The sequence below is a fragment of the Hemiscyllium ocellatum genome, chromosome 24, assembly GCF_020745735.1.
Source record: "Hemiscyllium ocellatum isolate sHemOce1 chromosome 24, sHemOce1.pat.X.cur, whole genome shotgun sequence".
NCBI lineage: Eukaryota > Metazoa > Chordata > Chondrichthyes > Orectolobiformes > Hemiscylliidae > Hemiscyllium > Hemiscyllium ocellatum.
The window spans coordinates 49,180,811-49,203,622 of NC_083424.1; the positions used below are offsets into that span (position 1 = coordinate 49,180,811).

Genomic DNA, 22,812 nt, shown 5'->3' on the forward strand with positions numbered 1-22,812 from the left:
CTACCTTTGTTGGAAGCATGAGCCACCAAGTCTTCGTCTGCTAGTTGCAAGTGGAATCAGTGCTGTTTCTAAATTTATCAGATGTCTGCTACAATAGAACTTGATTCACACTGGGGGTGGGGGAAGAGACACAGGTAAAACCAATTTTACCTGTTTCTGTGCCTGGATCCATTGGATTTTCTGAGCACAGCAAGGGCAGGAAACAATCAGGCTGGAAGAACTGCATAACCCAAAGAGAACTTATTCGATATTCATTCCATCAATTCAAATACAAGCAATGTCAGGTGAGTCCCTTTATTGTGAACTCTACTTCAGCAAAATTTCCCCGTTTTCTCAGTGCTCAGACAAAATAATAGCTGCTGAAAGAGAACAGAAAAATCTGCCATAGAAACAATGGTGCTGGAAATACTCAGCAGATCTGTGAAGAGATAAAAAGAATTAATGCTTCGAGTTCAACATGACTCTACTTCAGAACAGAAAGCTTTGCTCATGTATTCTCGACAAGCAATTACATTGAAGACAAAATGCTGAAAATGATTTCATATTGGTGTTTTGACCATAAATCAATCTACTCCAGTGCAATGATACCTGCAGTGCACTTCAAATCCTGCCCATAAATAAAGAGAACCAATACCTGGAAAGACTGTCTAAGGCTTCGATGAAATTTTCATTCCCATTGTCTTTCTCTAAATTCTCAAGTAGAGAAGCTGCTGAATAAACAACATCACTGGCAAGGAACTTGTTTTTAAACCCAAAATGCACACTGAAAGTCTGCATTCGAATATCCTTCATACTGAAAATAAAAACAATATCTGCATCAACAGTGTGACAATTACAAGTTGCTCTTATCAACAGCTAATGACGAGGACAGAGAACAGTTACTCCAAAGCATTGAATGTTGCTTTCACTATCTGCTATCAATTCTAACATGATATCTACTGGACAAACCAGGGAAAATTAGTTTAGTCATGGCAGGAGTCTATCTGAAAGGGAAGCACTCTTTACATGAGTACAATAGCTTGTACTGTTGCAGAAAGAATTTACTTGTGTTGCACCATCCCATAGACAGCACTTTTAACAATTTAGCACCTATCACTCCCAACTCTCTACTCAAGTCTGTTGTGAGGCGACAGTCTACAATCTTTTAACTTAGTAAGGTGAATAGCAACGGTCTTTTTCCTAGGGAGGGATGAGGAGGCTCCAAGCTAGAGGGCATAATTTTAAGGTGAGAGGAGAAAGATTTAAAAGGGACCTGAGGGGCAACCTTTCACACAGACGGTGGTTTGTTTGTGGAGTGTACTGCCAGAGGAAGTGGTAAATGCAAGTACAGTTACAACATTTGAAAGATATTTGGACAGGTAAATGAATAGGAAAGACTTAGGGTGATATGGATGAAACACAGGCAACTGGAACTAGCTTAGTTTGGGAAACCTGGTCGGCATAGTTGCCCAGGAAGGTCTGTTTTCATGCTGAATGATTTTATGACTAAGCGCTGTGAATTAAACCAAGTTGACAATTAAGTAACTGACCCTTCGAAAGGCACCTCACGAAAGTTTCAAACACATCATTCTAAAAAGGTAGAAATCAACGACAGCAACTGCATGGCAACACTGTCAATTCCATGTAATACACCATTCCCACTTAAAATATATATTAATTCCTTCATTGTCATAGGGACTCCATTAATTTAAGAAAAAAGGCCACTCTACCTTCTTATTAGCATTGGGGATAGGTGATAAGTACTGCCCTTGCTAATGATCCATATGCCAAAAAAAATTAAAAAGCAGTAATATACTATACGAGGAACAATATGAGAATAAGATCAATCAAGAACAGTAGCTGCGACGATAATTCTACAATTATCAACTCTTAAAGTTTCTGATTGTCTAATTATTTTCACCCTTCTCCCAAAAAAAGGTACTCTTCAAACTGGTCATCAAAATTTTAATCCTCCTTGACTTTTCCAAATATACTGCAGATACACACTTACGCTTTCTGAAACTACCTGCCCATAGTGAGCCATGGAGATAATTCCTGTTTTTCTGAACAATTTGCTGTCACTGATTTCTATAAAATTGGGCGAGAGTAATCTGATAACTATAAATTGAAGATTGTTCTGGTTCATACCCAAACTTAGTAGCTGATTCCTCAATCATTTCCTGTAAATTCTCCTTCAGCGAAATGTCCATGGAGTTAAACTTCTGCCTGACTTCTTTCAGAGGCAGTCTGCAACATAAATGAGAAAACAGTCAGAATTAATTAGATAAGCCCAGCACCTAAAATAATGTGGTTTTTACATCATAAACAGGGTAATGACCACAAAAGCACCGATTCTTTTAGCAAAGGCAGACCAAAGAATAATCTGAGAATTCAACCAATCAAGAACTGTAACCTTTGCAATAGCTCAATCAACCACAAAAAAAACCCCAAAAGAACTGCAGATGCTGGAAATCAGAAACAAGAAACAGGAAAAATCTCAGTAGCTCTGGCAGCATCTGTAGAGAGAAAGCAGAGTTAAAGTTTCAGGTCCACTCAGCCTTCTTCAGAACCCGGGGATTTACAAAACGCTGGAAGTTTGCAATCAATTTCCTTAAAATTGGTTAATCAGGAATTACGCAGTTTTCAAAGCAAGTTATGCAAGCACTTTTATATTCCAATATCATGGGTAATAACAATTGTAGTTATGAAGTGAGATCTTTCTTGGCTCAACGTTCTATTGTAGTAAAATTGCAACCAAGAAATTGGGATCTAACAGTTCATTTAGTTTTGAATAGGTTAATATCATAATATCCTATGTAGCAGGAACAGGTCATTTGGCCTCTTGACCTTGCTCCGCCATTCAATAAGAACATGGTTGACCTCACTGTGACCATAATTCCACTTTCCTGCCCTCCCTACATAATCTGGTTGCCTCAAGGCCAAAAGACATAGGAACAGAAAGTAGCACATTAGTACATCAAGTCTTATCTGCCATTCAATAAGATCATGGCTGATCTGATATTCCTCAACTCCACTATTTTCCCATAATACTTTATTCCTCTACTAATTAAAAACCTGTTTCTCAGTCTTGAACATAATTAACAATCCAGTCTTTTGCTGTAAAGAATTCCACAATTTGTAGGCAGCATGGTGGCACAGTGGTTAGCGCTGCTGCCTCACAGCGCCAGAGACCCGGGTTCAATTCCCACCTCAGGCGATTGACTATGTGGAGCTTGCGCATTCTCCTTGTTTGCGTGGGTTTCCTCCGGGTGCTCCGGTTTCCTCCCACAGTCCAAAAATGTGCAGGTTAGGTGAATTGGCCATGCTAAATTGCCCGTAGTGTAAGGTGAAGGGATAAATGTAGGGGAATGGATCTAGATGGGTTGTGCTTTGGCGGGTCGGTGTGGACTTGTTGGGCCTCTCCTCATAATAAAGTCCCTCCAAACCTGGTGAACTTTCTCTGGACCGCCTCTAATGTTAGTATCTTTGTAAATCAAAAATCTGTCCAATTCAGCCTTAAATATATTCAATGAGCCAATCTCCACTGCATGCTGGAGAAGAGCATTCTACATGCTAACAACTCTCAATGAAAAAGTACTCATCTCAGTCTTAGCTGCAAGATCCCTTATTTTCCAACTCTGTCCCCGAATTCAAATTGCCCCAACAAGGGCAAGCATCCATCCTACCAATCTCCTCAATAATATCATGGTTCATCTATCTAAACTCCAACCTTTTCTCCTTCATCCAAGGCATCAGCTTACTCACCAAATCAAAATGGCTTCCGGTACACTTAAATGCCTCTTTCAGTGATTCATTTCTTAGTTAATCACACAATTCTACAGGTGTGGTCTCACCAAGGCATTACTGATACAGCAACAATTCCCTACTTTCATATTCCATTTCTTTTCCTTTAAAGGCAACTAAAAGCTGTTCTAACAACATGTTAGCTTACCTGGTATCAGAACACTCAGATCTTTCTGCACCACAGATTTCTACAATATATCTTTGTTGTGTATTTTCATTAGCATGATGGATTGTAACTTGAGTCTGATCACATGATATAATGATGATGTCATTTGCAATTCTGGGCAGGAAACAGCTTGGTCTAACCTTGCTGCCTGTAGAATACACATCTCCATGATAAAGCTCCTTGTTGTCAATAATACCCTAATTTTCTGCAAGGTTTGTAGCTCAGGTTGAGGTTTAGGGTGTAGGTTTGCTCGCTGAGCTGTAGGTTTGATATCCAGATGTTTCACTACCTGGCTAGATAACATCATCAGTGGCGACCTCCAAGTGAAGTGAAGCTGTTATCCCCGCTTTCTATTTATATGTTTGTCCTGGATCGGGTTCCTGGGGTTTGTGGTGATGTCATTTCCTGTTCGTTTTCTGAGGGATTGATAGATGGTATCTAGATCTATGTGTTTGTTTATGGCGTTGTGGTTGGAGTGCCAGGCCTCTAGGAATTCTCTGGCATGTCTTTGCTTAGCCTGTCCCAGGATACAGGTGTTGTCCTAGTCGAAATGGTGGTTTTTTTCATCCGTGTATAGGGCTACGAGGGAGAGAGAGTCATGTCTTTTTGTGGTGAGCTGGTGTTGGTGTATCCTGGTGGCTAACTTTTTTCCCATTTGTCCTTTGTAGTATGCCAGAATTCAAGATCACAATTTTTCTACGTTATACTCCTGCCAAAATTCGGTGATCTATTTAACCTACCTTTACCCTTGTTGACTCTCAACCATCAACTGATGAGTTGGAGAGAAGTCCATTTTGCTACTTTGGGGAAGACTGTTGAATAATGAGCCAATTAAGTAATTATTAGGCTATAGGTAGACCTTCCAGAGGATCAGAAACCTGAGAGGGTGGTGAGAGTGTGTTTGCACCCTGTCTGCTGTGACAAAGTCATTCTGAGGTTGGTAGCTCTTTTGCTTGCAGTGCCATCAAGCAGGTGGTGGGCATCACGGCAAGTACACCCTTTGAAGGCCTAGGATCACTGCACAATTCAGCCAGAGGTAAGATGGTGGGATGGGTTTCACAAGGTAGCAGTCATTGAGAGCTCCAGTGATCTGACTCAAAAATGTTAACTCTTTCTTTCCATAGTTGCTACCAAACCTGTTGAATTTCTCCAGTGTTTTGTTTTTCTTTCATACCTGCATCATCTGTAGCTCTTTGTTTTATTATATATAGGAAAGCAAGCTGTGAACAGGACACAAGGAAAACTACCATAGGATATAAGTAGTTTAGATCAGTGGGTAAAGATCAGGCAATTGGTAATGTGGTAAAATTTTTTTTTTAAAACATATGGTCCATTTTGTCTGGAAGAAGAATAAACATATTATCTAAATGATGAGAAATGGCCAAGAAATGCAGAGGTCTCTGGGTGTTTTATGCATGAATTGCAAAAGGATCGTAAGGAAGTGCATAAGGAAATTTGATAGATGCACATACCCCATATCTGCAAGAAATTCCTGCAACCTCTTCAGGCCTTGAATGGACCACAGCTTGAGATTGGAATAGGTATAGCTGGAGTTGCACATACTTTCATAAAGTGACCAATGCTGATACAGAGCCAGACGTAGGCTTCAACAAGCTTAAAGTTAAAGAAAAAAAAATCCTAATCTTTAGAAAAACAAAGAGTTTGCAATGAAAGGATTACAAAATGAGCTCTCAAAATCTCCCAAGGAATCAGGATCAGAGTGCAGTGACCACATAGTCAAGTCATAGAGATGTACAGCATGGGAACAGACCCTTTGGTCCAACTCGTCTATGCCGACCAGATATCCCAACCCAATCTAGTCCCACCTACCTGCCAGCAACTGGCCCACATACCTCCAAACCCTTTCTATTCATATACCCATCCAAATGTATTTTAAATGTTGCAATTGAACCAGCCTCCACCACTTCGTCTGGCAGCTCATTCCATACATGTACCACCCTCTGTGTTAAAAAGTTGCCCCTTGGGTCTCTTTTATATCTTTCCCCTCTCACCCTAAACCTATGCCCTCTAGTTCTGGACTCCCCGACCCCAGGGAAAAGACTTTGTCTATTTATCCTATCCATGCCCCTCATAATTTTTTAAACCTCTATAAGGTCACTCCTCAGCCTCTGACAGTCCAGGGAAAAAAGTTCCAGCCTGTTCAGCCTCTCCCCATAGCTCAAATCCTCCAACCCTTGCAACATCCTTGTAAATCTTTTCTGAACCCTTTCAAGTTTCACAACGTCTTTCCGATAGGAAGGAGACCAGAATTGCACGCAATATTCCAACAGTACTAATGTCCTGTACAGCCGCAACATGACTTCCCAACCCCTGTACTCAATACTCTAACCAATAAACGAAAGCATATCAAACGTCTTCTTCAGTATCCTATCTACCTGCGACTCCACTTTCAGGGATCTATGAACCTGCACTCCAAGGTCTCTTTGTTTTGCAACACTCCCTAGGACCTTATTGATAAGTGTACAATTCCTGCTAAGATTTGCTTTCCCAAAATGCAGCATCTTGCATTTATCTGAATTAAACTCCATCTACCACTTTTCAGCCCATTGGCCCATCTGATCAAGACCCAGTTGTGATCACAGGTAACCTTCTTCGCTGTCCACTACACCTCAATTTTGGTATCATCTGCAAACTTACTAATTGTACCCCTTATGCTCGCATCCAAATCATTTATGTAAATGACAAAAAGTAGAGCACCCAGCACCGATCCTTGTGGCATTCCACTGGTCACAGGCCTCCAGTCTCAAAAACAACCCTCCACCACCACCCTCTGTCTTCTACCTCTGAGCCAGTTCTGTATCCAAATGCTTACTTCTCCAAGTATTCTGTGAGATCTAACCTTGCTAATCAGTCTCCCATGGGGAACCTTGTTGAACACCTTACTGAACCCCATATGGATCACATCTACCGCTCTGTCCACATCAATCCTCTTTGTTACTTCTTCAAAATAATCAATCAAGTTTGTGAGACATGATTTCCCATGCACAAAGCTATGTTGATTATCCCCAATCTGTCCTTGCCTTTCCAAATACATGTACATCCTGTCCCTCAGAATTCCCTCCAACAACTTGCCCACCACTGGTGTCAGGCTCACTGGTCCATAGTTCCCTGGCTTGTCCTTACCACCTTTCTTAAACAATGGCACCATGTTAGCCAACCTCCGGCACCTCACCTGTGACTATCGATGATACAAATATCTCAGCAAGAGGCCCAGCAATCACTTCTCTAGCTTCCCACAGAGTTCTAGGGTACACTTGATCAGATCCTGGGGATTTATCCACCTTGATGCGTTTCAAGACATCCAGCACTTCCTCCTCTGTAATATGGACATTTTGCAAGGTGTCACCATCTATTTCCCTACAGTCTATATCTTCCATATCCTTTCCACAGTAAATACTGATCCAAAATATCTCAGTGAGATGAAGGCTGCATTCATGCTACAGTTGCAGTGCGAACGCAAAGCAGTTTTGCTCTGACCAAAGCTTCGTAATTCAAACCCAGAATTAATAAATTATCTGACGAGTGTCAATAGAACACTCTTTCATGCTCTAAGCATGCAAACTCAGAAAACGAGCCATAGATAATCACAGCATCTACCAACAAATGGTCACTAGCATTATATGTCATTCATTTGTGTTATCTATCATTACAGGCATTACATTGTGTTGTAGCCAATGGGGGAAAGCTTCTTTTCATTACTTTTCTCAGTCAGCTATGTTTTTTTTTGCTGAAATTCTAAATGACAATACATTTTCTATGTAAACACGTAGTCATTTCATTGTTTAATTGTATCCAAGTGATGGGCATTAACTTTGGATTGATCCCATAAACGTACAAACTACAGCTGTTGGGTTGGGTGGTTATACTTGGAAGTGTAAATCTATAAATAAACATAAACAAGTGTGCCACGACTGATTCTACTTCATTATTCACCAACTGACTTCCTGTAAAGGAACAATTTGGTCCAAAAAAGCCAGACAACTTAGCTCATGAGCCCCTGTTAATCCTTGCAATAAGAAAATCTGTATTAAAAAAAGACCAATCCTGCTTGGTACAATCCTATGTACGAGTTGAGATGCTAAGGACAACTTACGTAAAGAAAGGAAGGGTAGCGTCTCTTTGAATGAAAACTACTAAATAGTTAAAGATATATTGAACTTCAAAACATGAGCATCAGCTCACATTATGGCAACCCAAGAGAAGTTGCATATGTTTCTTGACTATCCTAAAAACCATCAAAACTATTTGTTTTTCAGTCCTATTCAAGTAATAATATTTAACTTAGCAACAAAATGAATCTATTTTAAGAAAGCAGTTACTGAATTAGGAATACATTTGTCATGTTGACTGCACAATAGCTTATGATATAAATTTTGATTTGGAAATGCTGGTGTTGAACTGGGGTGTACAAAGTTAAAAATCACAACACCAGGTTATAGTCCAACAGGCTTAATTGGAAGCACACTAGCTTTCGGAATGACGCTCCTTCATCAGGACGATTGAGCCCTCCACTATCACCTGATGAAGGGGCGTCGCTCCGAAAGCTAGTGTGCTTCCAATTAAACCTGTTGGACTATAACCTGGTGTTGTGTGATTTTTAACGATATAAATTTTGTTATCTTCATTTAATTGCTTTGTTCTCTTCTGCGATTAAAGGATACTCATAGTCAAAGGAGATCCTCATGCAGTCAATAGAAAGCGTGTTCTCCTCATCCTCATTGCGATGGTTGTGTCGGGATACGTGACGCTGCACAATGCCAACATCAGTCACATACTTGATGCTGCAATAAAAGGTATGCTGAATACTTTGTGATCAACAGAAACAAAAGTCAATTTCACCTTTATCTAGAAACTTGACATCGCAAAGCATTCCAATGCACTTTAAGCAAACATAATTGTAAGAGAGGGATAGAGAGGTATAGGGAAAAAAAAAGAGAGAGAGATAATTTCAGATATCAGAGCCTTGACATTGAAAGGCATGGCACTAATAGTAGGGCGAAGCAAATTGGAATGCACAAAGAGGTCAAAGTTAGAAGAATGTGATGTGGGGACATCACAACACAATCATCAGCAGTTGTGGGGGTAGAAAGATAAGAGAAATACATTGTCCTGGTGATCTTCTGTTGTCTCTTTCTCTACCTATGATATTTTCAAAATAATGGACTTTTTGTGACTATCCCATTTTGAAATTGAATTAAATGATCAGACTTAAAGACGCATCCTTTAAAAATTTAGAAAGAAATGTGCTGGCTACTTCACATCTTCTGGAACATTAATCCAATATTATCATAATTTCTTTAGTAAGTAGATTGAGACACATTTCTTATTTGTTGCAAAGTTCAAACATAAGACGGTAAGGAAGTTCAAATTGTGGAATCTAAGTTCAAAGAAATTTGATCACAAATAGAGGATACAGTTAGCCTATTGCCAACATCTGGGTTATAATTCTACCCAGTCTGGTGGGTTGAAAGATTTTGCATATGACTTGTCAAACTTTGTCAGGAGATTTCAGTTACCTTTAAGTACAATAGGGTGGTTATGGTAAGGGATTTTAACTTTCCAAACATAGACTGGGACTGCCATAGTGTTAAGGGTTTAGATGGAGAGGAATTTAAGTGTGTAGAAGAAAATTTTCTGATACAGTATGTGGATAAACCTACTAGAGAAGGTGCAAATCTTGACTTACTTTTGGGAAATAAGGCAGAACAGGTGACTGAAGTGTCAGTGGGGGAGCACTTTGGGGGCCAGCGACCATAATTCTGTTAGTTTTAAAATAGAGATGGAAAATGATAGACCAGTTCTAAAAGTTGAAGTTCTCATTTGGAGGAAGACTAATTTTGATGGTATTAGGAACGAATATTCAAAAGTTGATTGGGGGCAGGTGTTCACAGGTAAAGGGATTGCTGGAAAATGGGAAGCCTTCAGAAATGAGATAATGAGAGACCAGAGGCAGTATATTCCTATTGGGGCTGAAAATGTGTTGCTGGAAAAGCGCAGCAGGTCAGACAGCATTCAAGGAACAGGAAATTCGACGTTTCGGGCATAAGCCCTTCATCAGGAATGAGGAAAGTGTGTCCAGCAGGCTAAGTTAAAAGGTGGAGGAGGGACTTGGGGGAGGGACGATGGAGATGTGATAGGTGGAAGGAGGTCAAGGTGAGGGTGATAGGCTGGACTGGGCTGGGGGCGGAGAGGTCAGGAAGAAGATTGCAGGTTAGGAGGGCGGTGCTGAGTTCGAGGGAATCGACTGAGACATGGTGGGGGGAGGGGAAATGAGGAAACTGGAGAAATCGGAGTTCATCCCTTGTGGTTGGAGGGTTCCCAGGCGGAAGATGAGGCGCTCTTCCTCCAACCGTCGTGTTGTTATGGTCTGGCGATGGAGGAGTCCAAGGACCTGCATGTCCTTGGTGGAGTGGGAGGGGGAGTTGAAGTGTTGAGCCACGGGGTGGTTGGGTTGGTTGGTCCGGGTGTCCCAGAGGTGTTCTCTGAAACGTTCCGCAAAAAGGCGGCCTGTCTCCCCAATATAGGGGAGGCCACATTGGGTGCAGCGGATGCAATAGATGATGTGTGTGGAGGTGCAGGTGAATTTGTAGCGGATATGGAAGGATCCCTTGGGGCCTTGGAGAGAAGTAAGGGAGGAGGTGTGGGCACAAGTTTTGCATTTCTTGCGGTTGCAGGGGAAGGGGCCTGGAGTGGAGGTTGGGTTGGTGGGGGGTGTGGACCTGACGAGGGAGTCACGGAGGGAGTGGTATTTTTGGAACGCTGATAGGGGAGGGGAGGGAAATATATCCCTGGTGGTGGGGTCCATTTGGAGGTGGCGGAAATGACGGCAGATGATACGCTGTATATGGAGGTTGGTGGGGTGGTAGGTGAGAACCTGTGGGGTTCTGTCCTGGTGACGGTGGGAGGGGCGGGACTCAAGGGCGGAGGAGTGGGAAGCGGAGGAGATGCGGTGGAGGGCATCGTCGATCACGTCTGGGGGGAATCTACGGTCCTTGAAGGAGGAGGCCATCTGGGCTGTACGGTATTGGAACTGGTCCTCCTGGGAGCAGATGCGGCGGAGACGAAGGAATATGGGATGGCGTTTTTACAGGGGGCAGGGTGGGAGGAGGTGTAGTCTAGGTAGCTGTGGGAATCAGTCGGTTTATAGTAGATGTCTGTGATGATTCGGTCGCCCGAGATAGAAATGGAAAGGCCCGCATGGGCCCCAGCTATGCCTGTCTCTTCGTAGGATATGTGGAACAGTCCATCTTCCACAACTACACTGGCACCACTCCCCACCTTTTCCTCCGCTACATCAATGATTGTATCGGCACTGCCTCGTGCTCCCACGAGGAGGGTGAACAGTTCATCCACTTTACCAACACCTTCCACTCTGACCTCAAATTCACCTGGACCGTCTCAGACTCCTCCCTCCCCTTCCTAGACCTTTCCATTTCTATCTCGGGCGACCGAATCAACACAGACATCTACTATAAACCGACTGGTTCCCATAGCTACCTAGACTACACCTGCTCCCACCCTGTCCCCCTGTAAAAACGCCATCCCATATTCCCAATTCCTTCGTCTCCGCCGCATCTGCTCCCAGGAGGACCAATTCCAATACCATACAGCCCAGATGGCCTCCTTCTTCAAGGACCGCAGATTCCCCCCAGACGTGATCGACGATGCCCTCCACCGCATCTCCTCCACTTCCCGCTCCTCTGCCCTTGAGCCCTGCCCCTCCAACCGCCACCAGGACAGAACACCACTGGTTCTCACCTACCACCCCACCAACCTCCATATACAGCGTATCATCCGCCATCATTTCCACCACCTCCAAACGGACCCCACCACCAGGGATATATTTCCCTCCCCTCCCCTCCGCTATCAGCGTTCCGAAAAGACCACTCCCTCCGTGACTCCCTCATCAGGTCCACACCCCCCACCAACCCAACCTCCACTCCCGGCACCTTCCCCTGCAACCGCAAGAAATTAAAAACTTGTGCCCACACCTCCTCCCTTACTTCTCTCCAAGGCCCCAAGGGATCCTTCCATATCCGCCACAAATTCACCTGCACCTCCACACACATCATCTATTGCATCCGCTGCACCTGATGTGGCCTCCTCTATATTGGGGAGACAGGACGCCTTTTTGCGGAACGTTTCAGAGAACACCTCAGGGACGCCCGGACCAACCAACCCAACCACCCCGTGGCTCAACACTTCAACTCCCCCTCCCACTCCACCAAGGACATGCAGGTCCTTGGATTCCTCCATCGCCAGACCATAACAACACGACGGTTAGAGGAAGAGCGCCTCATCTTCCGCCTGGGAACCCTCCAACCACAAGGGATGAACTCCGATTTCTCCAGTTTCCTCATTTTCCCTCCCCCCACCTTGTCTCAGTCGAATCCCTCGAACTCAGCACCGCCTTCCTAACCTGCAATCTTCTTCCTGACCTCTCCGCCCCCAGCCCAGTCCAGCCTATCACCCTCACCTTGACCTCCTTCCACCTATCACATCTCCATCGCCCCTCCCCCAAGTCCCTCCTACCTTTTATCTTAGCCTGCTGGACACACTTTCCTCATTCCTGATGAAGGGCTTATGCCTGAAACGTCGAATTTCCTGTTCCTTGGATGCTGCCTGACCAGCTGCGCTTTTCCAGCAACACATTTTCAGCTCTGATCTCCAGCATCTGCAGATCTCACTTTCTCCTCCTATTCCTATTAGGGTGAAAGGAAAGGCTGATAGGTATAGGGAATGCTGGATGACTAAAGAAATTGAGGGTTTGGTTAAGAAAAAGAAGAAAGCATATGTCAGGTATAAACAGGATAGATCAAGTGAACCCTTGAAGGCAGTAGGAGTATACTTAAGAAGGAAATCAGGAGGGCAAAAAGGGGACATGAGATAGCTTTGGCAAATAGAGTTAAGGAGAATCTAAAGGGCTTTTCCAAATACATTAGCGACAAAAGGGTAACTAGGGAGAGAATAGGGCCCCTCAAATATCAGCAAGGCGGCCCTTGTGTGGATCCACAGGAGATGAGGGAGATACTAAACTAATATTTTGCATCAGCGTTTACTGTGGAAAAGACATGAAAGATAGAGAATGTAGAGAAACAGATGGTGACATCTTGAAAAATGTCCAAATTACAGAGGAGGAAGTGCTGGATGTCTTGAAATGCATAAAAGTGTATAAATCCCCAGGACCTGATCAGGTGTACACTAGAATACTGTGGGAAGCTACGGAAGTGACTGCTGGGCCTCTTGCTGCGATATTTGTATCATCGATAATCACAGGTGAGGTGCCGGAAGACTGGAGGTTGGCTAATATGGCACCACTATTTAAGAAAGGTGGTAAGGATAAGCCAGAGAACTAAAAACTAGTGAGCTTGACGCCTGTGGTGGGCAAGTTGATGGGAATCGTGAGTGACAGGACTTACACATATTTGAAAAGGCAAAGACAGATTAGGAATAGTCAACATGACTTTGTGCGTGGGAAATCATGTCTCACAAAATTGATGGGGTTTTTTGTAGTCGTAACAAAAAGGATTGATGACAGGAAGCAGTGGATGTGATTCATACGGGCTTCAGTAAGGCGTTCGACAAGGTTCCCCATGGGAGACTGGATGGAATACAGGGAGAACTAGCCATTTGGTTACAGAACTGGCTTGAACATAGAAGACAGAGGGTGGTGATGGAGGAGGATTGTTTTTCAACTGGAAGGCTGTGACCAGAGGAGTGTCACAAGGATCGGAGCCAAGTCCACTACTTTCCATCATTTATATAAATTATTTGGATGTGAACATAGGAGGCATAGTTCGTAAGCTTGCAGATGACACCAAAATTGATGGTGTAGTGGACAGAGAAGGTTCCCTCAGATTACAACAGGATCTTGATCAAATGGGCCAATGGGCTGAGGAGTTCAGATGGAGTTTAATTTAGATAAATGTGAGGTACCATATTATGGGAAGGAAATCTTAGCAGGACTTATATACTTAATGGTAAGGTCCGAGGGAGTGTTGCTGAACAAAGAGACTTTGGAGTGCAGGTTCATAGCTCCTTGAAAGTGGAGTCGCAGGTAGATAGGATAGTGAAGGCGGCATTTGGTATGCTTTCCTTTATTGGTCAGAGTATTGGATATAGGAGTTGGGAAGTCATGATATGGCTGTTCAGGACATTGGTTGGGCCACGTTTGGAATGTTGCGTGCAATTCTTGTCTCCTTCCTATCGGAAGGATGTTGTGAAACTTGAAAGGGTTCAGAAAAGATTTACAAGGATGTTGCCTGAGTTGCAGGATTTGAACTATAGGGAGAGGTTGTTTGGGACTGTTTTCCCTGCAGCGTCGGAGGTGGAGGAGTGACCTTATAGAGATTTGTAAAATCACAAAGGGCACGGATAGGGAAAATAGACAAGGTCTTTTTCCACAGAGGGTGATGTGTGGTTGGAATGAGCTGCCAGAGAAGTGGTGGAGGCTGGTACAATTTCAATATTTAAAAGGCATCTGGATAAGTATAATAATAATAATAATAAGGGTTTGGAGGGATATGGGCCAGGTGCTGGCAAGTGGGACTAGGTTGGGATATCTGGTCAGCATGGACAAGTTGGACTGAAGAGTCTGTTTCCATGTTGTACATCTCCGTGACTCTATAAAGGCCTGAGTAAGTGTAGGTTAGCAATCTGGCTCAAATGTAGAGAAAGACTGTTTAAATGAATGAAATAGAAATTTCACTGAAGTTGGAAATTCTTTTTTCAGCTTACAGTTACAACATGTTGAACTTGATAAATACTATATTTAATGTATGAGCACTCCCTTTTGACAGTAAGTTGATAAAGTATGGTAGTATAGTAGTCATCAAGAACACTTACTGTGTGATTTTGTCATGAACCCACTGATCCGTCAAACCGACAATAGCCCACCTAGAAGTTAAGAAACATGCACGTATATATAAGCACAGAATTACAGTAGAAAGCAGGGCAAGTGACTTTTTTTCTAATGCCTACCACTAGAAATGTGGAAATTGAACAAAAATAGTGCTCTATTAAATAAATCTTATGTGGAAGAATGTCTCACCACAACATGTCATTTGAATCCTTAGACATGATCCAGGCCAACTCAAATATCACCATGGCAGACTGCAGGAAAGAGACAGGATTACTAGTTTATCAGCATTTGAGATTCAGGGTCTGTAAAGGACTTGAGAAGAGCTCAGCATTGCATCATTTCAAATATAACATACACCAGAAAGCTGTTTAACCCATGCCGTAATTTTCCAAATCATCTTACATTAAGCAACTTAAGCTAGTCCACAATACCAAAGGAAATATAAAAGAACTGATGACACTTCCAAACACATTTCAGAACAAGTGCAATTTCGTAGTCATACAGCATGTTACGCAATAATATCACAAAAGTGCTTCACAGAAATAATTATGTTTAAATATATTGATGACTACACAAGCAAACATGGCAGTGATTCTGCACTCCACAAATAACAATGAGAGATGAACAATTGCTGGAATTAGAGGAATGCTCAAAATCCCTTGCTCTTTCTCAAATAGATCACAGGGTTACTTTCATACAAATTATTGAGCACTTGGGTTTAATGTCTCTGCCAAAGAATGACACTTCTAACAACCCAGCACTCTCTGGAATATCACATTGGTGCCCTTATACTGCCCATATTGATAACTCAGGTTTGTGGATTTGAACTCCATTTCGAATGCAGGACATTTCATTGCTATTTGAAGGTAGTGCTGCACTGTCAGGTAAGATATTAAAGCAAGACCTTATCTGTGTGGGAAAAGGAAATCATACTCAACTAATCTCCTGGAGTTGTTTTGAGGATGTAACTTGTAAAATAGATAAGGGAGAACTGTTGATGTGGTGGATTTGGGTTTCAAGAAAGCTTTTGATATGGTCCCAGAGAACAGGCCATAAAATTAAAGTAACCGGGATTGGGTATAATATGATGGCACAGATTGAGAATTGATTGACAGAATGAAAAGAGAGTGGGAATAAATGGGTCTTTTTCTGGGTGGCAGGCAATGACTAGTGATTTAAAGCAGGGATCAGTGTTTCACAGTTATTTCACAATATATATAGATGACATAAACGAGGGGACCAAAAATGAAATATTTCTAAGTTTGCTGATGAAAATTAGGTGGGATTATGAAGAGGATGCAAGGAGGCTTTAGGGCGATCTAGACATATTAAGCGTGTGGGCAAACACATGCTCAAGTTTAGAAAGTAATCTGCTAGAAATCAGCTCCACAACAAAAATCAATCTCTTTTTTGTATGTATCGATCATCACAGTGTTTCCATTTATTGCAACCATTAGTGGCCATTCAAGGTGGTTTTTAAAAGTTATACAGTCCTTATTTGGGCAAAAGGGTACCAACAGAATGATTCCTATTTCTTTTCTAGATGGTGCCCCAAACTTTCAAATTTCTTATGAAGATTACATCCCAAAACACTGTCACATTGCACTGGTCCACAGAAGATTTTATATTCATTGGTACGCAAATATATTTCAGCAGAAAACTCACCATCAAAACAAATCCTAACAAAAAAAAGGTTCACTATGTCTGAATCACTGACCTCAAGTGGAAATTCTTGGCTACAATGGTATTAGCTGTGGCTGAGTTAGTAGCACTCACCATGGGAGTTAGAAGGTTGTGGGTTCAAGTCAATTCTAGAGATTTGAGAACACAAAGCTGGGTTGATACCCTTGAGCAACACTGAGTTACAGTGTTGAAGATGCTGGCTTTTGGATGAGATGTTTAGACACTAAATCGAGAACCGTTTCCATGCTGTACATCTCTATGACTCTATGACCCATCTGCTTTAAACAAAAACAGAAATTGTTGGAGAAACTCAGCAGGCCTGGCAGTATCTCTGGAGAGAAAGCAGGGTTAACAATTTGAGTCCGGTGACCCCCATCTGCATTCACAGGAGGACATAAAAGGTCTCATAACCTTATTTTCAAGAGGAGTTATCCCACATCCTGACTAATAATTAACCCTCAAAGAAAAATAAATTATCTGGACGTTATTGCATTGCAGCTTGTAAGAGCTTGCTTTACATACATTTAAAGAGTCCAATCACTGCCTTGGCGGCTTTTACATAATTTGATGTTAATGGGCTATGATTTAAAGAAAAGCATCAGCAAATGTTAGTATACATCATTTTCTAGATGTCTACAGTAGCAACACTGCAGTTTCACCATGGGCTAACCACAGAGAACTAAGAATTTACAAACTGTTGACCAAGGCTGACAGACCCAGGAGACAGGGTTTTTGGCTATTCAAAAACATTTTATTTAAGACTGATTTGAAAATGTGTTGCTGGTCAAAGCACAGCAGGCCAGGCAGCATCTCAGGAATAGGAAATTCGACGTTTCGAGCATAAGCCCTTCATCTTCATCCTGATGAAGGGCTTATGCTCGAAACGTCAAATTTCCTATTCCTGAGATGCTGCCTGGCCTGCTGTGCTTTGACCAGCAACACATTTTCAGTTGTGAGCTCCAGCATCTGCAGACCTCATTTTTTACTTAAGACTGATTTGACAGGAAATCATTTCCAAAGCAATGTGTTGAAAATTTCTTGCAAACAACAAAACACAGAAGTTAAAGAACTGTGGATATTAGAAAATGTGAAAGAGTTTGAACCAAGTCTTTTAGCTGATTCAGTAAAGAAATTCATAAGCCACCCAAATAATTTTAAAAGTTTGAGATACAATGCCTGCTCCATGCATGGTCCAGGACAGACAAAGGTGTTAGTGGAAATTTCAACTGATACATTGCTAGTTCAAATTCCCTTTACCTTTCAACAGAGTGCATCTGCTTGCTCACAGGTTATCGTGCTGATATTTGAAATTCAACAATTATGATTAAATACATTAAAATGCCACCATTGTAAAAAAACTTCTGATTAGAACTACTAAAGCATAGGAGACAAAGTTAAGGCACACCATAAACTACAAGGAACAGATTTTATTAATGAATACTACAATGAAACAAAGTTAATAATTGCTGCTGGTCTAGCAGCTAACCCTTCTCAGAGAAGATGTGAAACTCAGAATCATAGAATTCCTACTCTGTGGAATCAGGCCATTCGGTTCATCATGCCCACACCACTCCTCCAATGAGCATCACACCCAGACCCACCCTGCTACCCTATCCCTGTATTTCCCAGACTAACCCACTTAGCCTGCACATCCCCGGACACTACAGGGCAGTTTAGTATGGCCAATCCACCGAACCACCACATCTTTGAAACTGGAGCACCCGGAGGAAACACACACAGACACAGGGAGAACATGCAAACTTCACAGAAGCAGTCCCCTGAAGGTGGAATCAAACTCAGGTCGCTGGCACTGAGGCAGCAGTGCTAACCACTGAGCACTGTGCCACCCTGTTGATAATCAATTCTGCAACCAAGAAGCAGCAATTCAGAGATGATTTACCAAGTCAATCAAGGTTAGAAAAATAATTAACTCTTGAAAAAAGTTTAGCTGGTAAGCATTTACTTCTGTGAATGTTTACTCACTGAGCTATGCTATAGGACAGCAATGAAGGGTAAAGCACAATATATTCCAGTACTTAGTTATCTGACAACAGATTTCCAGGCAGTAGCTGGATGAAATATACCAGCACTGAGGATGAAAGATAAAGGAAGTCTGAGATTAAAATGTTTATCACCTTCTTTGACTGACTTTGGCAAAGTGACATACCGCTAAGCCTCAGTTGCATTTCTTTGAAAAGGACTAATTTCACTAAATATTGCCAAAATATAACATGAATCTGTGATCTTAACTTAAGTAGGCAATCTTGCCTCCAACTTCAGACCTTATTAATTCAAATTGTTGTTGAGTCAGTGAGATAAAAAAGCACCCTTTCGAATTCTACCCAATATATCAGCTTCAGATGGAAAAGGTTAGATTGTGACATGCATGTATGAAAGAAGATTCCTGTTTCATAGCAATAAACATTAAAATATTTTCCAGACTAGCTGTAGATACATACTGAAGTTCCATGGTATTCATATTGTTCATATTCAAACAAAATCTCCCTCCTGCAAAAAAACAAGCAAATAGGTCATTGGTAATCTGTAACTCCCCACTCAAAATCTCTCGCTCTCTTTCCCCCTCTCACGCATGTGCTTTAATTTTGCCACTCCAAATCTGTATGCTCACCCCACTATTACTCTCATAACCACAGCCCCATTTTTGACCAGAGTGGACTTCAATATGACAAGTTGAAAGCTTAAATAAAATACTTAGTCATTTGAAATTCTAAATAGAAGCATTAAATCAAGACAGTTTCTGCTTGAATTAATCTACAAATGATCCTTGTGTTGACCAACATAATTGAACAAATGTGTGAGATTTCTGAGTATATATCCAGATATATGGGTTAGAAAGCTCAGCCATACATCTAAATGAATGCTGTATGTCCTATATCGCCACCACCTCAAATCCACTGTTCCATAAATGTTGTGTATTCTACACATGAAAGGAAGTATTTATTAATCACTTAAGCTCATCATTTTTCTGAAGTCCTTTATTACCGTTACAATTGCAAATTCTTCTGAATGTCTCTAACACCGCACCACTTGGCTAATGTTGGGAGTGGTTTAGTATCAAGAAAGCCCTTTGAAGGATTCCTTTTCCTTTTTAATAAATAAAGGATTTGTTTGTTAGCAGAGACCAAGTCACCTGCCTACTCAGTCAGGCAATGTAAGGGAACTATATAAAGTACTGGTGAGAAGTTCTGAGTACACCTGAGAACTCCTTAAAACAGCTGAACCAAGAGATAATTACCAAAGATACAACAATGAGAATTAGAAAATCATTTCAAAAGTTGATTGCAGAAGTTACTGTAGCTCTATTACACTGGACAATAAGATTTTTGTAATACTAGCTATCAACATGGAGTGGGTGATGCAGATCCAAACTTGGAAAGGAAAGACTAGTAAGGAGAAAGGCAGTTGAGAAATTCATCAATGTAATTCCTCAAAACGTAATGTCTAGATTCCCAAGAACCCTATCAGTATTTACTGTGTTCTCATCAACTCAGTTATCTCCATCTTCTCTATGTTTTGGGGACAGCAAAGAATAAGCTGTTTCATGCTTAACTTCTTGACTTCGAAATGCACAGAACAAACTATTGGACATTTCCAAAGAGATAAATGAAACCAAATATAGTAAGCAATACCTGCGCTCTTCCCATTCCCGACGCTGACGTCTTCGATCTATTCTCCTCTCCAGGGCTGCCTAGAAGACAGTATAATCTTCTGAAATGCAACACACTCACTAGCACAAATTAATCGGGAGACATTGTGAAAGGCTCATCTCCTTCTGACTTAGAAGGATTTCATAAATATTATATATATATATATAAAATCTAATTGCTTATAGAAGTGGAAAAAACCAAATGTTCTCTAACTTCAGTGTGCAGGACATGATCAAACTGTACAGAAGAGTTTTCTCATTTATATCATCATACATGAATGCTTATGAACCCAAATTTCTATTTCAGTTAGTAATTTTTCTATGTGCTTTTCTCATTGAGTCTTAGTGAGTTTAAATTTGTTAAAAGGAAATTGGGAGTATTCTAAAACTGACTCAAAACGATTACACTTTGTGCAATACCAGAACTAAAATACTCTTGCACTGTTTAGGAAATAACATAGCCAATCTGATTGATCCTGATCTTTAATATGTCCTGTGCCTATGAGTCAACACTGGCAATTTATGCGCATGTTGATGTGTCCCAACTGGGAGTAGTAAACCGTGCTGATAAGCACTAACAAAAAGGCATAGCAATGTGTGATCCCTCAGATTTTCTTTGACTCCTACCCTTCAGAACAACTCCAATTTCAGTCTGTTTGTAAACATTTCATTTGCCCTAGCAATTAAACAACATATTCTCACAACTTCTGCAGTAAACACACCATTCTCATCATCCACTCACTTCATCAAATCGCCTGCGCTTTTCAGAAGGTTCTGACCCTTCACTTTCATTTCCTGAATCCTCTGAATTCTTATCTTCTTCATCCCTGAAGAGGTCATCATAGGCAGGAACACCAAGATCATCATCCTGTTTTATTAGCAGTTTAACCTAAAGGACATATGACACATTAACCATGCTAACTGCTGTACAATTCATAAGTCAGGCAATATTGAATTCCATCCCAAAACTATAGGTGCACAGGCCATGTTCTGAAAGCAAACTGTGTCTCGTTTGTTATCTTGAATTTTTCCTAATTTGGATGACTCAACAGGAGGATATTCCGGTGTCAAAAATTATTTTGCTTGTTTTCATTTGTCCCTTGAAATCCAGTCACATTGCACAAAGGGGGAGAAATGCTTCTTAGGAAGTCCCATATTGGTCACTATCCCATTACACTGCTATCAATGGGATTATAAAGTAAGCCTTGCCTGTAAAGTGAGTGCCACTGCCCAAGACAACAAGCTGTCAGTAGAATATGAGGATAAACCTAAGTCTGTACTAATAATGCTGTAGGAATGACTAGGACTGGAATTGCTAGGACTGGAATCTGTGAAAACTATTAATATTGAGTTTCCTTTGGCTATGTGCAAAACTCTGAGGAAGAAGCCAAGCTATTTTTGAACAGTGTTTTTTTTTCAGTTATATGTATAGCAGCCAGTAATTTCAAATGTAAATCAAGTTATTCAAAATCCAGGAAGTCTCAGCAACCGTTTCAAAAATATTTATGAATTTGTAGCTATTGCAAATTTGTTCAATGTCCCCAAGAGAATAGGGTAAGTCATCATCAAGAAGAAAAGAAACATATTGTATATAAAATGATTCTATAAAGTGTGAGAGAGTCATATGCAGAAAGTAAAAGAGATGTAGAGCAGCAGGAAGGTGAGACAGTGAGCAGTGATGGAAGAAGTTGAGGGCAATACAGTGACGGGAGACAAGGTGGCCAGAAGGTCAACATGCATGGCTGGGTGCGCAAGTGAAGGAGAATTGCGATTGTTCTTGAAAAGGAGAGAACTCATGCAGGTATTTCAGCTGCTAAAAGCAATTAACAGAAAAATTGTTCTGTCTCTTATCCTGGATGCCTTACTGAATACTGACACTGTATCCAAGCTGCAAATTTTAAAGGTAAAGGTAATATTCAACAATGAAAATGATGCCATGATATATTCAGTTAGATGGTCATTATATGACAGTAAAGTGCTTACATTCCAAAACTAGGCTCCGAGCTAGAACCTGCTGAACACAATCAAAAACAAGTGAGTGTACAGGGTTTCTCGAGCAACAACCAGCAAACGTGTGTTTAGTGTTTGGCATGTCTAGATTTCAGATTTAGAGCAATTGTTTCAGCTATTCTGAATAATGTAGCAAACGCAGAGCAGTTTACATATCAAAGACAAATTTGACAAACCACATTTAGACGACGATCATTTTTAAATAATAATGCTGACCACAATATTGCATTTACAATGTCACTGACTGGTATTAGTGCAGACATTGACCCAATTCAGAAGGAGTTGGTTTCGACCGATGCTGGAAATACCCTTGATAAGTGAATGCAGATGGATGTACTACATTTTTGGCCACATTCCCTTTGCTGAGTGCATAATTCCAATTTATACTTCTTTCCTGGTTTCTCTGAACACATCAAACTATCTAAATTCCTACAGCTGCGTAGGAAAGAACATAGTAATTTTGTAATACACTATTCGAGGTACTGCTTTAAAAAAAAGATATTTTAAATCAAGGCTTTTCACCTGGCACTCATCAGGTCAATTTTCATGAATAGCAATGCAAGGGGGAAAAAAAACAACATTTATATCACGAGTGTGGAGATTTACTGGCCATTGATTAGT

General features: G+C 41.3%; 1 protein-coding gene across 1 annotated transcript in view; it reads right to left on the reverse strand.

The window, feature by feature from the left end:
- The window catches only part of cdc45 (CDC45 cell division cycle 45 homolog (S. cerevisiae)), a 51,445-nt gene that overhangs the window by 15,106 nt on the left and 13,527 nt on the right, over positions 1-22,812 (reverse strand). Inside the window, exons 5-13 of the mRNA XM_060844068.1 lie at positions 20,924-21,070; positions 20,165-20,223; positions 18,974-19,022; positions 15,021-15,082; positions 14,816-14,866; positions 8,632-8,751; positions 5,422-5,553; positions 2,128-2,226; positions 635-793 (exon numbers count right to left, since the gene is read on the reverse strand). Of these exons, the coding sequence (XP_060700051.1) occupies positions 635-793; positions 2,128-2,226; positions 5,422-5,553; positions 8,632-8,751; positions 14,816-14,866; positions 15,021-15,082; positions 18,974-19,022; positions 20,165-20,223; positions 20,924-21,070 (878 nt within the window). The remainder of the gene's footprint in view (positions 1-634; positions 794-2,127; positions 2,227-5,421; positions 5,554-8,631; positions 8,752-14,815; positions 14,867-15,020; positions 15,083-18,973; positions 19,023-20,164; positions 20,224-20,923; positions 21,071-22,812) is intronic.